At 40.9% G+C, this 17,075-nt stretch overlaps 2 protein-coding genes across 2 annotated transcripts; both read right to left on the bottom strand.

Moving 5' to 3' along the window:
• Positions 1 to 721: 721 nt before the first annotated feature.
• LOC114563067 (platelet-derived growth factor receptor-like protein) lies at positions 722 to 4,703 on the bottom strand. Its single transcript, XM_028589846.1, has 7 exons — positions 4,507 to 4,703; positions 4,131 to 4,288; positions 3,882 to 4,024; positions 3,024 to 3,175; positions 2,619 to 2,912; positions 1,531 to 1,670; positions 722 to 1,252 (listed from the first exon to the last, which is right to left on the bottom strand). Exons 1-7 carry the CDS (start codon positions 4,586 to 4,588, stop codon positions 1,046 to 1,048), a joined length of 1,176 nt encoding a protein of 391 aa, XP_028445647.1. The 5' UTR covers positions 4,589 to 4,703; the 3' UTR covers positions 722 to 1,045.
• A 1,158-nt stretch (positions 4,704 to 5,861) lies between these two features.
• LOC114562517 (cationic amino acid transporter 2) lies at positions 5,862 to 17,075 on the bottom strand. The gene is made up of 11 exons (XM_028588929.1): positions 16,706 to 17,075; positions 16,064 to 16,219; positions 15,814 to 15,979; positions 15,564 to 15,700; positions 11,306 to 11,528; positions 7,832 to 7,968; positions 7,635 to 7,737; positions 7,408 to 7,541; positions 6,604 to 6,770; positions 6,385 to 6,493; positions 5,862 to 6,293 (listed from the first exon to the last, which is right to left on the bottom strand). The coding sequence occupies exons 1-11, from the start codon at positions 17,073 to 17,075 to the stop codon at positions 6,163 to 6,165; spliced, it is 1,833 nt and encodes a 610-aa protein (XP_028444730.1). The 3' UTR covers positions 5,862 to 6,162.

Raw genomic sequence — 17,075 nt, forward strand, 5'->3', positions numbered from 1 at the left:
CTTCGAGAGGGGCCCTGTGTCAAAATGTTTTAAGACTAGTTCTTATTCTGCTCATATGGTGCAAATTCCTAAATAATGTTTTACCACAAACTAATTGAGATAATAATGAAGCTGCCATGTGTAGACTACTACCCTACTAACCCTAACAGACTAATACAGCCATTTACCAGGAAAACTTGTTTAACTAACTAACTAACTATTATTTTCAATATTGATTTATTTTTAATTTAATTCTTTAGTCACAAAATAGTGAAAAATGTACACCACAATTTCCTAAAGCTCAACATGTCATCAAATGTCTTGTTTTGACTGACCAACAGTGAGAAACCCAAAGATATTCATATTACTAAAACTAATGAAATGACAAAAATGGAAAGAGGAAATGTTTAACATTTTTGCTTAAAAATTACAAAGGATTATTTAATATTTTAAATAATTAGTATTGTTTCAGGTCATTTTTGTTGTTGATTTAGTCCACTAGCTGACTTACATTTTTGTCAAGATCAAAAATATTCACTCATCATTTTTTCTCTGTTTCTTTGTATAACATAATTTCTCTTTTATTGCAATGTCAAAATTCTGCAATTAAGATTAATAATGATCGTTATTTTGGAAAATAATTACTTAATATATCACAATATTGAGACATTAAATGTCAAGCTATGTATTTATTGATACAATACCTCACTCAAAGAAAAATAAACAATTTTCCTTATAATAATAATATCATCACAACAGTTTATTTTATTTTCTATGCCCTCATGTTAGGCGGGGGCATGCACAATAAGAGATACATAGAAAAAGACAGGCAACAATAAAGCTTTGAATACACAAATCTAATGCACAACAATTCACATACATTCATCTAAACATCATCTCTGTTATCATTGTGATGCTGCAGTGTGTTTCCACTACTCATAGCTACAGAAGAAGATCTTTTGTTATTTTTATATTTTCATATGTGACTGATAAAATACTGTTTAATACTGTGACGGTGTTGCACCTGATCTCCACCACTCCAGTGATATCATCCAGTTTTGATGATTCATGGTTTCTTAGGTTTGGCTTTGGGGACCACTGCAACAGTGGTGGACACAGATGTGGCTCCTAGCAGGTTGTGGGCGGTGCAGGTGTATGTTCCCTGGTCCACGTCCCTCACCTCTTCCACCAGGAGGACAGACTGAGACTGCTGTCGAGCCGCGCCTCCGACGACTGGAGTGATGCTCTCCTGTGTGTTCAGAGGCCTCCCGATCTGCAACCAGTACAGGCGCTCAGTTCAGTTTGCATTAAACACATACAGCATGGGATAAAGGGACCCCTTTATAATAAGTTAATATCTTAATAAATCATTAATAGATGGTTATAGGCCTGGATGCTCTGCAGTCCATAGGTTAGATGCCTCTTAACTAATAACAGACTAGCTAAAAAGACATGGTAAAATGGACACAGATCCTTCACTTACTTTGTCTCACAACCAACCTCAAATGTGTAGTTTAGTAGTACTTTAGTAAGTATGCCATATTGTCTGACCTGCTGTCCTGGGTATTCCCAGTTGAACTCTACGAGCACGTCCTGTTCCCCCGCCGCAGAGCAGGTGACACGCAGATCCCCCCCCACAGTCACCGAGCCTGACGAGGCCTGGATCACTGGAGCAGGAGGAGCCATGGGGTCTGATGGCAAATGTTTCAGAATTTCAGTGACTGTTTAAGTGATAAGTAAGCAAAGAAATAATTGAACAGTGACTTGCATTAGTCAGCATGATGAAAGTTTGTCTGTGACCGGCAATTTTTTTGTGTGGAGTTTGCATGTTATGCCTGTTTAGTCTGGTTTTGTCCTGCAATCTTAAAAATGCACATAGATATGGAGGTCTACAATGCCCTCCTCGAGCAGTAACAAGAGTACTAATACATATATTCACTTCTAGTGCTGCAATTAACAAGAATGTCTGAGGAACATTTGCTGCTGAAAGTTTGCTGTTGAAATGTTTAAAAAATTTAAATACTGAAACAGCAAAGAATTATCCATTTTAAAATCTAAGTGCTGAATGAAATTAGTATCAATTGAAGTGTAAGCGCTGAGTGGAGTTGAATGCTGAAATGAAGATGCAGAAAATAGTTGAAATGTCAGTGGAAGTGTAAAAAAATGACTTGGAAGTGTCAGTTGAAGTAAAAGTCTTGAGATAAATGATTGCCAGTTCAAATGTATCAACTGATGTCGGCGTGAAGTGAAGGGAAAACACTGAAAACAGGTGAAGTAAATTGAGAATGGGCAGTGGAGGTTGTGGGGGTCAGAGGATCTGGAGAAAATACTTTTTTGGGTAGTTGTTCAAAATGTGAAGATCTGAGACCTGAAAGAGTTTGTCAGTCGATGTGGAAGGTTTGAAAGGATTTGAGATGTCAGTTGGTTGTTTTGACCAGTCAACAGTCAAAACCCCAAAGTACGTAAAGTACACAAAAAAAAAGAACATTTGTCAGCCCTGTGCTGATTTGTCTACTTGTACATAGCATTTCTCTGGCCTCCTGTCTGATGCATGCTGGGAGACGCTTTGTCCCCGATCAGTAATAGGCGACAGATTAATTTGCAATTAAAGGAAAGGATGACTTGGTGGCAGCACTCACAGTTAACATAGATGAGCATGTACTTGGTGGAGCTCTGCCTCAGGTTGCCCAGGCTGGCGACACAGTACAAAGGTCCAGCATGATAAGGCCGGGGTCGATGAATGGTGAAGCCCCTCTTGACGTTAAAGGAGATCTCAGTCCCGTCCACCGCCACCTCCGCTGGTGGAAACTCGCGGTGCAGAGTCACTTTAGCCTCAGGCGACGTCACCTGGCAGGGGAGGAGCGTCGGCCAGTTGGTTCTCAGCTGAATCACCTTGTAGTATTCAGACGACGGAACAAATAGCTCCTGTGGGTCTGATTGGTACAGTGAGAAGATATGGCAAGACTGACGATAAGATAACGTGAGTATGAAAAAAGGCTTTGAGAATTGCACATGTAAGCATCAATAAAGTTGATTCACCGCACCGGGAAAGAAGACGAAGACTTTTACAGCTTTGTCATACTCCTTCCTGCAGTCTGTGTCTTCACAGTACATAGGGTAACAGCTGTATTCCCCTGTGTCCGCACCAGTAGTGTTGACTAATGTCAGAAGGCCATAGCGCTCATGTTGCACAGTCCTGCACAGCCGAAACAGGAAACAGCCAAAGAACACACCGACTCTTCAACAGATTGTATGATTCCAGTGTTTCCTCAATGTTGATTTGACCGTGGCGGCCCCCCACGGCAACATTTCTGTCCCCCACGGTATCAGAAATAGGGCTGCACTGTTAGAGTGCGTGTCGGAGAATAGCGCGGTCACTCGGCAGAAAAAGGGAGAAAGGAAAAAGAGACGCTGTCCGGATGATAAGCCAGTTGAGATTGTGTGTTTACGTCCTTGAGAACTGTAAGTCGTATAACTTTTGTTGTCAGTTCATTTAAGCCTGGTCTTGCAAATTTAAATTAAGTTAACTGGTGATTTTCGTTGTTTGTGTTCTTCACCTGCTAGCTAAATTGCACGTGGCTGTTGATTGGATATAATAGCGATAGCTCAACGCCCTTGCTCACGTTTGTATTTTAGGTGCATTATGTACCTGCTGAAGTAGTTACACTGCATTAAGATAATGTAATTAATAGTGGGTTTATTGTTATTTGCTACAGAATGCTTAGCCTATATGTCAAGATCAAAGTTGGCCTATATAATAACTAAAAAAATACAGGGGGGGGGGGTTCGGACCTGCACTCACTGCTAAAGAAAATCCTAAAGGAAACACTGGATTCTATATTTAGAAGATTAAATTGTACATCAAGCATTATAAAGATGTATCGACAGCTTATAGAGCTTACCTGAGCCTCCCGTCATCATCCTCCTCCAGGTACGTGGGGACGCTCCACTGCACAGGTTTGCCCCTGCACCTCAGTTCCAGAGTGTCTCCTGTCTGCACACTTATAGTTTCTCCCACCTTCTTAAACTTCCCTTTGTTAAACACCTGTATGTGTCAGATATAAAAGCACACAGTTATTCACTGATGCAGTCATTGTTCTGTGCTTAATGAATGTTCCTTGAGCAAGCTTCTTGTGTCCTAGATGAAATACCTGTGTGAGGAAGGTCCGTGCAGACGTAGCTTTGATTTTGGGTTTGGCTGGTACAGCTCTGGGCCCTTTATTTGTTGATTTCCCAAGTTTGGGATGGCTTGGCTTGGGCTTCCTCCCTGGAGTAGTCCTCTGTTCTTGGGCGTCTTTTTGACAATGAGCTACACAGCATAAAGAGCACATGATGTATTAATAGTTCATAAGATGCAGGCAAATATTTGACGATATGAATTGACTAATACGTAGTTAATAACTAAGAAAAAGTTGGCCATGGTATCATGGTAAGCAGCATGAAATCTGAAACAGAAGTCTCCCCTCTTTAGTGATTCTAGGAACACATGTTCACAGAACTGCTCAGCAAGTGAATAAAGTCACTTACCTAACTCGAAGATTACGGCACAAAAAAGGAGAACGCTAAGCACAAGCCTCCCCTTTGATCCAGACAAGTTCACCAAAGGCATGATTGATCAGTGGAATAAAATTAAAGTCTGTGCATTGTTAGTTCATGTAGTTGAACACAGAGAACGTACTGCAGAAACCAGAGAGAAGAGGAGGAGGGCAGAGCCTGCAAAGTGAGCGGTCAGCTGTTTACCAGAATCACACAAATTCCTCCTCCTGAGAGTGGCATTAGTACCCCAAATTCCTTCTGATTGGCTCAATGGAGGCTTTCAAGCCTGTCCGGACCAATGAGGGTCCAGTAACAGAAGCCCCTGCGTGTGGAATCACACAGCCTGTTTGCTTAGCTGCTGGAAGTGTCTGGCCTTCCAAAACACACCACGCAGCCCAGGCGAAGACTGTTCACACACTGACATTCACTGATTGTCTTTGCAGTGGTAAAACAAAGACAACTTATTTTATACATTTAAGTTATGATTCATCATTTTTACATCTATTTATCTTTTGCTTTTAATGAGTTGGTATGTTTGGTGTAATGCATAATTATTTTTATTTTATCATGAAAATCCCTCAACTTAAATCAATAACCTGCAGCACAGATTGTAATGTCCTCTGAGAAGAACATAAAATAAAAATAGAAATATTGATAATATTTTTATACTGAATAATTCTCATCTCTGAAAGTACATGTTTCTAAACAGGAAAATAAATTCAGGTTTTGTACATTTAATTAAATCCATAGCATGCTGAACCCAGTGAGAACAATGTAAACCCTTCCTTTTCAGTGACTAGCTAAGCCACCATCTTGACCACGACACACAGGTAAGCTTCTGTGAAAGGTCCTTTTGTTCTCAGTGAACTCTGGTTAGTGAGCCGGCTCTGGTGCTCTATTAAAGATTACGAGTGGAAAAGGACTTTTTATTAACATACCCTGCAGAAAATGAACTCCACATTGTAGTCATCTTAAAAACTGGATTCTTTCTTTTTAATTTAGGAATACATTTTCAATATATAATTATAAAACACGTACAGTTTCCGTATTTACACTTTGAACAATTAATAAAGTGAAACTTTAAACAGGCTAAGAGCAAAACAATGTGACATTTCACAAGATTTTCTGTATCTACATTGTACTTTTGTACAGTCTTACTCCATATTTTGATAGGTAAAAAACAATTCTCTTGTTATTCATAATCATAATTACAATTGTATAAAATTAAAATACATTTCTACATTTCACAATTGATATGAAAAGTGTAAAGTTGTTATTTAAAATAGAAATTAACAACAGAAAATAGCTCTAGGCCTTTTTTCTTTATAAACACAGGTGTCCAGGACAGAGCTCTGACATTGATACAGGCAACATATACAGGTCATAAAATATGTCAGGCATCAGTTTGAGGTTGGCATCGAGAATATTTAGAATATTTTAGATATACTACAAACTCTTCATCATAATGTGGAATAAAGTTAACAAGTCGGCCCACAAACTGCATTTCAACACTAAACACCCGTTCCACTCTCAGATGTTTGACGCCGAAGGAACAGATTAGCAACGGTCGGTGCATGTAAAACAGGTTACACACTTGCACTTCCTCAGTGTAACATCTCAATCTATTTCTCTCCACTCCAGCAGAGCTCAGAACTTTTCTTCTTTAACGATGTCCTTGTCTATTTTGTCGCTGACGGTTTGAATCTGTATCTGGTTGGCTTTGAGACGCTTCCTCTGAACACTGTAACGGATACCGTAGCCAAAATAGATCAGTAACCCTGGAGAGAGAAGAGGGAGGGGGGTTATTACAGTTCAGCAACTAACTCGATAAAAGCCCTGCAAACCTTTCAAGCAGAAATATGTTCTTACCCACTAGCATCCAAATAGCGTATCGCACCCATGTTTCCCCACCTAACTGGACCATTAGGTAGACGTTGATGAACGTACTCAGTAACGGCAGAGCAGGGAGTAAGGGCACCTGTGAATAGACAATAGAAGATGTGAAAGGATTTTCTTGTTGATGTTTATGAGAACATACACACAAAATGTGGCTCTACTTTCTCAGAAAAACCATGAAAACATTCTCACCATGAAAGATGCCTTGGTGCTGTTTTGTGGGTACCTCCAGATGAGGAACGTGATGAGCAGCACAATGAAGGCGAGGATGCAGACAACCGCCAGACTCCATGCTTCCATACGGGACAGAGCATCCATGGCTTGATTCAGGGTGACACACAATGCGACTATAAATGCAACTGCAGGAAAAGAAAAGATGTAAATTAGTGGTCAACAAATGGTGCTAGAGTGCTTAAAGGTCCCATGACATGCTGCTTTTTGGATGCTTTTATATAGGCCTTAGTGGTCCCCAAATACTGTATCTGAAGTCTCTTTCCCGAAATTCAGCCTTGGTGCAGAATTACAGCCACTAGAGCCAGTCCCACAATGAGCTTTCCTTATGACGTGCCATTTCTGTGTCTGCAGCTATTGAGGAGGAGACGGGTGGAGGGGGGGGGGGTCAAGGTAGTGGGGTTGTGGCCTTGACCAACTGCCACTTTGCTTGTTTGCAAGCCATGATGTCTCTCTCTTTCTCATGGGTGGGCCAAATTCTCTGGGCGGGCAAAGCAGAGAAAGGGGAGGTAACCTTGCTCCTTATGACTTCATAAGGAGCAAGATTCCCGATCGGCCCATCTGAGCTTTCCCTTTCTCAAAGGCAGAGCAGGATACCCAGGGCTCGGTTTACACCTATCACCATTTCTAGCCACTGGGGGACCATAGGCAGGCTGGGGGAACTCATATTAATGTTAAAAAAACTCATAAAGTGAAATTTTCATGCCATGGGACCTTTAAGAAATAAAAAGCCACAAGTACTTCAGTTATGTTTGCCTTGCGTACCAGTGATTATAGTCATTGTTGTGACTGTTCTTGAGGTGGATGAATTGGGAGATGACGGAGGCTTCAGGAAGCCAAACTTGGTGTTTGGTTCTCTGCTCTGTAGGTCTGTGTCTTTAGATGGACCTTCTTGGTACCTTGATTGAAAAAAAAAATGTGTCCCATACATTGAGTTTTGCACAGTATTCTAGGTAAAGCACAGGGGGAGAAGAAACATGAAATAAATATACCTCAGTATTAAGATGCATATGGCCACGAGTGTGTAAGCAAACAGAGTGCCGATGGACATCATTTCCACCAAGGCTTCCAGGTCAAACAGTAGAGCCATGATGGCTAAAGATGACAACCAGGGAACACAGAGTTACTTTATGTCCATAAACCTCAACACATGTACATAGAAGCTGATGAACAGCTGGAACATCTGTACCTGACACAGTTCCAGACGATATTGTAGCTATAGCAGGACTGCCCTTTGCGGTGACTTTGGTCAGGGGTTGGAAAAGCAGGCCGTCTCTTGCCATTGCGAAGAGCACACGGGGCATTGGGAACATTGAACCCAGCAGGCTGGAAAACAGGAAAACAAAAAGCAAACAGGTCAATGCACAGTATACGTTCTCTTTAATGTAGAATAACTTTTTAGATTTTTCCCTTCAACATTTCTATGCAGATTTGTTAATCCTACCCCAAAATGTCTTTGTTGGAATTCTGTCTCAATGACATAAAGACATTTAGGAAAGTAAGTAAGTAAGTAAGTAAAGTTTATTTCTACAGCACATTTAAAAAGAGCTTGCTCTGACTAAAGTGCTGTACATAGCGCATTAGCCACAGGGTGATAAAATAAAAATAAAACACACTTACAAATCAGTGATTTAGGCTAAAAACGACATTGAAAGACAAACACTTAATTACAAACATAGCAGGATAAGACAATTAAAATGCCGGGAAGGCCAAAGGTGAGTTTTGAGCCTGGCTTTGAATATCACAATTGAAGGGTTATTTCGGATGTCAGGTGGCAGTCGGTTCCACAGCTGAGGGCCAGCAACAGAAAAGGCTCTGTCACCTTTTTGCTTAAACCGGGACCGTGGGACATGGAGGAAGCCTTGGCTGGAGGATCAAAGTGTTTGCTAATGTACGGTTATATAAGGCCCTACCCTTTCCTGATTAATGAATACTTCCTATTAAAGACAAGTCAGCTTGTTTGACCCAATACAGTGACCTTAATGCCAAACTGATATTTGTGATTTGAAAGACAAAAAAGTCCAGGGTGCTCAGGAAGTTCAGTCAGATGTTTGAAGGTCGGGAATTCAATTAAGTGTAGAAAAAAAGGAAAATCTGTGGGTTGCTTCTCCCTATGTCTTTTACATTTCTTATTATGAAATAGCCAGTAAAATAAAGGCTTTTTAAATTATTTTGAAGAAGAGTGCCTTGGATTTTCCTTTTTTTCTACACTTAATTGATATTTGTGATTATTCACTCTTTTTATCATATATCTCTTGTCTTGTTTCACCCTGTGTGACAACCCCTCCACTCCACTAGGTGTGTCTGTTTGGCTGGCTGCTCTTCGTTTTGTAGGATCCGGGTCAAGGCAGAGGGGCGTTGTTAACTTCATGATCCACTCCTGGGCCCAGTGTGGTCGGACATAAACGCTTACCACCTTTCCACAGAGCGTTCTCTCTTCCCCTCGCCACAGCTGTGTTTTTGGTTTTAACTGTTACAGACATTTCAACACACCATGTGAGTTATGATTGATTACTTTTGATTCTTTGTTGCAGCATGGGAGCTGGGTTGCAACACCTTGTCAGACAAGGAAACCAAACTTGTGGCAGCCACGCTGGTGCTACACGCTCCAATTGTTAGAAACAAATGCTACAGCCGTTGCCAACAGAAGCTTTCGTTGGTGTCAGTCTAATCTGAGAAAACAGTAAAAACTCCGACCATGACAGAATTAGTTTTAAATCTGCCGGATGTATAGTTTATCAGTTTATAGTTAACAATAAATATTTTTCATTGAACTCACAGACTTTCTTTTACATTCTGTCAGACACGTTTTATAAGAATCATAGCTGATATTAGTCTTGGGCTACGCTAAGTTAGCAATCAAGTGACCTGGTGGCTCTGCACACCATGTAGCAGCCTTGAATGCTATTCAGATTATGTGTGAAGTTGATTTTCTGGGTAAATAGTGCTGCAGAGCACACTTTGATATTTCAGCAGAGTACATTGTAGAAGAGTATTACAGTAAGATTTTAAATGGATTCAGTTGATGTTCCACTGAAATGCATGGAATAAACCACATTGGCTTTGTATTAGTTTCATTAAGCAAAATCAGTGGCAGGTTTTTGCTTTTTTTTTGCTGATTGGAAAGTCATTAGTTTTGCAGGTATTAAAGACATACTATGTAACTTTTCCCTCTTCGGTCCCCCTACAGGTCTTATTGGAACTACAGCTGCGTGAGCTGTAGTTCCAATAAGACCTGTAGGGGGACCGAAGAGGGAAAAGTTACATAGTATGTCTTTAAAAGCAGGGTTGGTAATTCTTTTCAATATACACTTTTTTATATCTTGTTTGAAATGGTCTTTACACCCCAACAGCAATAAATAACTTATGGGCTTTGAAAAAGGAGCGAAAAAGACATCTGTAGATGCTCTAAGAAGGCCCACTAATCACTGTCTTGCGGTAAGTACGCCTAACAATCACTGCATCGCGGTCTCGCTTGGAAAGAACCAATGACATGCCTCCTTGCCACATTGTGCATACTCGACCGCTTTCTCCGCTCTGAAGCAGCGACGCGGCGGTGTTCGGGCACGTCTGTCTGTGTGTGTGTGTGTGGGTCGGAGCCCCGAGGGCAGGAGGAGGGATTAGACGGAGCCCCAAGAAGATGCTACATTTAAATCTTGCTAGCTTTTCAACATTACCAACCCTAGCTTTAAGTCTTAAACCTAAGTATTGGATAAATTGAAATTTTGATCCGATGACAATTCATCCTGAATGGAAAATAATGTTTATCACATTTTATGGCAATCTATTCTATCTAGTTACGTAGACATTTCACTCAAAACCACAAATGTCCGAAAGAATCAGGCGATTAACAAAGTCATTACGATACGTCGTCTGCTGACCATGAATGTCTGTACTAAAGTTAATGGCAATCCATCCAATAGTTGTTGAGATATTTCAGTCTGGACCAAGGTGTTGAAACGACCAAATGACCCTGCTGCTATGCAAAGACTTTGAAAGAGTCATACATGCATTTTTTACATCTCGATAAGACTACTATGACTCTTTATATGTTGGATTGGATCAGTCATACCTTCGTCGGTTAGGGTTAGTCCAGAACGCAGCAGTTCGACTTTTAACCGGGACCAAAAAGCGTGACCACATTGCACCTGTTTGGCCACGTTCCAATGGCTTCCTGTCCTGGCTTCAGAATTGATTTTAAAATTGTATTGCTTGTTTTTAAGATTTTAAATGGGTTGTTGCCTTCTTATTTATCAAAGCTTTTACTTGTCCACACACCTGTCAAAGCACTGAGGTCTTCCGATCGGATGCTCCTCGATGTGCCCAGATCCAAGTTAAAAAACAAAGTTGACTGAGCCTTTGCAATGGCTGCTCCAAACCTCTGGAATAGTTTACCTATTCATGTCAGAACAGCTCGGACCGTTGAAACATTCAAGTCCTTGCTGACACACTACTATTAGCCTAATTGGCTTTCAATTCAAGTTGAGCTTTGACACCTTGTCCTTTTCTTTTTCCCCTACTATTGGTTATTTTGTATGGTTCATTGTTTGCGTGTATTCAACTGCTGCTAGCGTGGCTAAAAGTTAAATATCTTTAGCCCACAGGTTTTCTCCAATGACAGTCACATCCCATGACCACAACTGTACTACCAGTGGTTTCTTACCTGGTGGACAGGGCACACAGTGATCCCACAGCCACAGCATATTTGGCAGGACCCCAGCCGATGTAATCAAAGGCCACTGGCAAGGGGCTTTTTTTATTGAGCAAGTAGTAGGGCATCATCAGGGTGAGAGCAGCAGAAACCGCAAAGTAGGCCAGGAAACAGATAAGTAGTGATGCCACAATGCCCAGAGGGATGGCCTTCTGGGGGTTCTTCACCTCCTCACCTATGATGGAAAAAAAACAAAAGTCAGTGACACTTTTAATGATATTCCTCTTTCAGCTGTTTAGGGTTACATGAAATAAGAGAGGAATATCCCACAAATGTGACAAAACCTGTAATCTAGTGTTAATTTGAGTTAAATTCCCAGTGTAAATTATTCCGAGTGAATGGGTGTTGATTTGTGTGTTATTTTAAAGCGCCCATATTATGCTCATTTTCAGGTTCATAACTGTATTTTAAGGTTGTACCAGAATAGGTTTACATGGTTTAATTTTCAAAAAACACCATATTTTTGTTGTACTGCACAGCTCTCTCTCACTGCTGCAGATCCTCTTTTCACCTGGTTTCTGTTTTAGCTACAGAGTGAGACCTCATTTCATCTTCTTCTTCTGTACTATCTTTGATTGCACTCGCACATGCTCAGTAGCTCAGATGTAGAGCATGTCAGCTAGCTAACTCTAGAGACAGTAAAATAAAGCCTGTTTCTCCAACTTTGGTCAGTTACAAGGCAGGATTAGTTGGGAGACTTCTAAATGAGGGCGCACATGTAAGTAGTTCTTTTGTAGATTATGGTGAATTTGTGTGTTGTAGCAGTGCTTTGCTATTGAGAACGACGTAGCATGCTAGCGTTAGCATTAGCGTTAGCATGCTTACGCTAACGCTACGAGCTAACGGTTGTGGTTAGTCAGCTCATTTCGGAATGGGACGTCATAGTCCGAGCCGATTTTGAACAGCTCACTAGGAGACTGAAGGCAGGACACATTCAGAAACCGGATCTCACTCAAAACAGCATGGATGGATTTTTTTCAAAGTTTGTATGTGTGTGGAAGCACCAGAGACACAAACACGCCAAATCCCAGAAAAAGTGTTATTTTCATAATATGGGAACTTTAACACTTACAGTGCTGAAAAAGCTCTGTGGGGGGCGTCATTTCAAGGAGTTAGGAGCATACACTCATTTTGAGTTACTTTCCACATCTGTTTTTTTCGCGCTCATTCATTGACGAGCAGGATATTTGTCTTCACTTACGGTGGCAGTGAACTCTGCTAGCTAGCTAAGCACCCAGAAGAAAACTGTGTGGGATTGGGATATTCTGTTTAAAAGGTAAGAACCACATTTATCAATTTATAAAGGCTGTTTGTTAAACCATGTTTTAACGTTAAGTGGGGTGTGATGCAGTCGATGTGCTTACATGTGGATTAATGGAATTTACTTGCTAGCTAACGTTAGCTAGCAAGTAATTTAGCATTTTTTCCTTATATTTATCAACTGTACGTTAACGTTAGAGGTAAAAATATACGTTGCGTGTTTAAATGTGATAAAAGTGCTTAACATTGTATTTACTATGGTTCTATTACGATAGCAGGGTTTTAGCTACACTAACTGAAAATGTGTATGTGGGGGGTGGGGGTGGGGTAATTTTATGTGGCGTCGTCGTCAGGTTCAAGATGATTTGTGCGCATCCGCATTTGTTTTTCGTCAGTGATGAAGGCCTGCACAAGGCTTTTGGCGTCTTCACACCATGGATGTATTAAGAGAACTGGATACAGTGATCGGCGGGAAGCCCCGTACGTTCCAATGAGAGTGCTCAAAAGCGCATTAAGACAACATGGAGCTCGGCTCTTCCGCATTCTTGGCCCATGACGTCACGATGGACACGCGCACTAACAACAATTTGTTTGTGTTGTCTTAGCAACATGCTCGTTCATGAGCGTCTCTCTGGCGAACTCAGGAACACGCCGTTTAACTAACGTTAAACACTGTGTGTTCGTTGTTCCCGGTCGTTTACATGCTTAGCTAAATAAACGATAGATGTATTTAGACAACCAAGGACATTTAATACTTATGTCGTGCTACTAGCTAGCTAGCAGTTAGCCTGCAGTTTCGTGAACAGAGCTCATCCATGGCTTCATCTCTCATCCACGTTACAAGCTTTACAGCATACAGCCCTCGGATGTATCATAAGAGAGAACTAGGGCGATGTAATCACTATGTCTGTAATAACGTTATGTAGGCATGATCTTAATACAGCCATGCTAGCTAAACCTGATGTTAGCATCTATTGGTTGGCAAACAATTTCTTGCAGCTTAATGAGGCTAAGACCGAAGTCCTTATTGTTGCTCCGGATACTACAGCCTCCAAAGTTATTAATCTTCTGGGGTCCCTTTCTTCAGTGGTACAGTCCAATCTTAGAAACCTTGGTGTTATATTTGATCTTGAACAACATGCCAGGTCTCTGTCCCGTACATGTTTCTTCTAACTGAGAAACATTGCTAAACTCAGGACCATGGTATCACAAGGGGAACTTGAGATGATCATTCATGGTTTTGTTTCATCACGACTTGATTATTGTAACTCTATTTTCACCTGTCTTAGCAAGTCATCCCAAGAACGTATTCAACTAGTGCAAAATTCTGCTGCTAGGCTGTTGACCAGGTCTAACAGAATGTCACACATCACTCCTGTGTTATCCATGTTACATTGGCTTCCAATAAAGTTCAGGATCCAATTTAAGGTTCTAGTTCTGACATATAAAGCATTGCATGGCCAGGCGCCTGTTTATATCTCTGACCTGCTCCAGCCGTACATCACTACCAGGTCACTCAGGTTCTCTAACCAGGGACTACTGATGGTCCCTCGCACTCGTTTAAAGACTAAAGGTGACCGTTCTTTCGAAGTGGTAGCTCCGACCTTGTGGAACGCTCTTCCTGTTAACTTACGTTCTGCAATCTCGGTTGACGCTTTTAGAAAGCATTTGAAAACATACTTGTTCCAAATGGCTTTTGTCTCATGTTTGTAATTTTGGGGTTTTTTAAACCCTCACTCAAACTGCATTTATTGTTGCTTGTTTATTTTCTGTTTTGGATTTTAATGTTTTTTAATCAAATGTCTTTTGTGTGAAGCACTTTGTGACTCTGTCTGTGAAAGGTGCTATGTCAAATAAATTACTTACTTACTTACTTATTGGAAAATGTGCAGTATCCGGTTGCATAAAACCACTTTGAATACGGCTGCCCTTAAATTTTCATCTATGGATCCCTTAGAAAGAAATGACTTGCGTAAAATCACCATAAGGATTTCCTTAGGATGTTGTAAGGGAAAAAATAACCTTTTGATCTTAAGTGTTTGCCCCAATACTTAAGGTGCTTAGTAACTATTTTCCTGAGAATTTTTTTAAGGGACCCATACCAGTCTCTTAAAAGTGAAAGAAAATTGTGAAACATAAGACAATTGCTGAATTTATGGTTATTGAAGAGGAGGAAATCAACACGCATTTTGCATTTTACAGGAAAAACCCACTGGACACTGAACAATGCGCAACTTGTTCTAGAGAATATATTTTACCATCAGTCTATCTTCAAAATCTCTACAAAACTTGAACCAGACCTTAAGTTAAATTTACTTTGGATTATGTGCTTGTGCCTACCATAATTTTCAACATTCTCATATTCAGTTCAGTTATAGCTAGCCAACACCGACTGTAACGCTGTCAAGTAACATAAAAGGATGGTGATGTAAGTGAAGCTAAACCATGGTAACTGAAGCGCACATGTGCTGTATTATGACAGTAAATCCTATATGCTGAGTTTAGGTAAATATTTAGCATAAGGGACAAACTCAGGTTTGGAATTTAAGGCAATTGATGCAACTGGCACTTTTAGCCACATCATTAAAAAAGCTGATTGGGTAACATTTTACTGTGTTACTGTCAAATAAAAATTGATTAATTGATTGATAACCGTCATCCGATGGAATTTGTATCATAGATGGTTCAGTTGTTATCAGGTCACATGATAACAGCTGAACCATCTCCGAGATAAGTGAGCAAACTCCATCAGATGATGGCCACAAGATATGGATCAAAGCTCTAGAAAAGGAATCGTAAAATCTTTACAATTGTATCATATTTCAGCAACAGTACAGCTAACCTGTTGAAATCTGTTGCTACACTGCAACGTTTGGCACACATTTCTGCTTTGTCACTGTACATACAGTATTACAATGTGACAGTTGTATTTGATCTTCGACCCTCTTACCTGTTGTAGCGATGCAGTCAAATCCAACAAAAGCGTAGAAACATGTTGCAGCTCCGGCCACCGTTCCGCTTAAGCCATAAGGGAAAAATCCACCCACTCCATACACACTTGTCACATTGGCAGTAGAGCTCAAGTTTCTGCAGTGGGGAGAGAGCATTATTTGGGGTTTATTTACAGTGAGATAATCAGGAGAACAATGCTACTGCACACACCCAAACACAGACAGGCTTATATTACTCTTTAACCTTACTGGAATTCTGCTGTGGCATTTATCAGAGCCTCTTCACTGATTCTCCAGTTGGAAATGTCCCCCTTGATAAAGCCAGAGATGGCCACAAACAGCAGCACCACGATATTGACTGCTGTGAAGATTTTGTTGATTGTTGTTGACTCTTTCACTCCAAATGCCAGCACACCTTAATGGGAAACATGGTGAATGTTATTTTTGTTTGTATGCATTTCTGCCGCCAGCAAAACGACACCAATTTCATCATTTTTACCTGACAGTATCATGACGAGAGCAGCAGCAAAGACATCTGGGTAAGGTGCGAGGCCAGGTAGGCCCATGGCTGCGTGTTCTTCTAAGTATTTGGATATGTGGCCCCCTATAAGGTCATCAAATGTCCCACTCCATGCCAGTGCAACACTAGATGTCCCTGAGCAGATAGTGGGAGAAAGATGCAATAAATTAATTTAGCCACAATTTAACTGTAGTCATAAACCGAAAATAAAAATGGTAATAGTTGCTCTCTGCGTCTTTTACACTTCATGACTCAGTTATTTCAAGCCATAATGCTGGTGTATGGCCATAAATAATTTAAGAAAAGCCTGTGGAACATGTGAAAGGTCACAGAGTGTTTAAGAGTCTCATGTTGATGGTTGATCATTTATGGGTTCTCAGTGAGCCAAACATGTTTCATAAGAGGGAAATATCTGTTTAGGAGAGGAAAAATCACAAATTTGAGCCAGGGATTAATAGAAAGACAGAGATTCACTTAAAGTTAGTTGTTTTCTGTACATTGTTGGCAACCTTTTCATAACAACTATTATAAGAGGAGAAAAAACCTACATCACTGAATAATATACATGATCATATATTGTAATTGATAATGTATGAAACAAATCCTGTGTATCACACTTGCCTATGATGTAGGAGAGTAATAGATTCCAGCCAGTGATAAAAGCCAGCAGCTCTCCAACAGTCACATAGCTGTAGAGGTATGCTGAGCCTGTTTTGGGAACCCGCGAGCCAAACTCTGCATAGCACAGCCCGGCGAATATGGATGCCATGGCGGCGATGAAGAAGGAGATGATGATGCTGGGTCCAGCAGTGTCTCTGGCCACCTCTCCGGAGAGGACGTAGACCCCGGCCCCCAGGGTGCTGCCCACACCAAGGGCCACCAGGTCCAGAGTGGTCAGGCATCGGTTAAACGTGGACTGCTCCCCATCTGGCTCCAGGGGCTTCCTCCGAGACAGGCTCACCAGAAAGGACTTCACCACACCGCACGGCAT

Source organism: Perca flavescens, chromosome 10 (genome assembly GCF_004354835.1).
Source record: "Perca flavescens isolate YP-PL-M2 chromosome 10, PFLA_1.0, whole genome shotgun sequence".
NCBI lineage: Eukaryota > Metazoa > Chordata > Actinopteri > Perciformes > Percidae > Perca > Perca flavescens.

What these genes read in the sequence shown, in the direction of transcription:
- LOC114563067 (XM_028589846.1), bottom strand. Translation starts at nt 4,588, where the DNA reads ATGCCTTTGGTGAACTTGTCTGGATCAAAGGGGAGGCTTGTGCTTAGC. An exon ending in AGTCTTCGTCTTCTTTCCCG is followed by an intron (nt 2,913 to 3,023) that starts GTGCGGTGAATC and finishes TGTACCAATCAG; the next exon opens with ACCCACAGGAGCTATTTGTT. An exon ending in GGGAATACCCAGGACAGCAG is followed by an intron (nt 1,253 to 1,530) that starts GTCAGACAATAT and finishes TACTGGTTGCAG; the next exon opens with ATCGGGAGGCCTCTGAACAC.
- LOC114562517 (XM_028588929.1), bottom strand. Translation starts at nt 17,075, where the DNA reads ATGCCGTGCGGTGTGGTGAAGTCCTTTCTGGTGAGCCTGTCTCGGAGG. An exon ending in AATGCCACAGCAGAATTCCA is followed by an intron (nt 15,701 to 15,813) that starts GTAAGGTTAAAG and finishes TCCCCACTGCAG; the next exon opens with AAACTTGAGCTCTACTGCCA. An exon ending in TGACTGCATCGCTACAACAG is followed by an intron (nt 11,529 to 15,563) that starts GTAAGAGGGTCG and finishes TTTCCATCATAG; the next exon opens with GTGAGGAGGTGAAGAACCCC.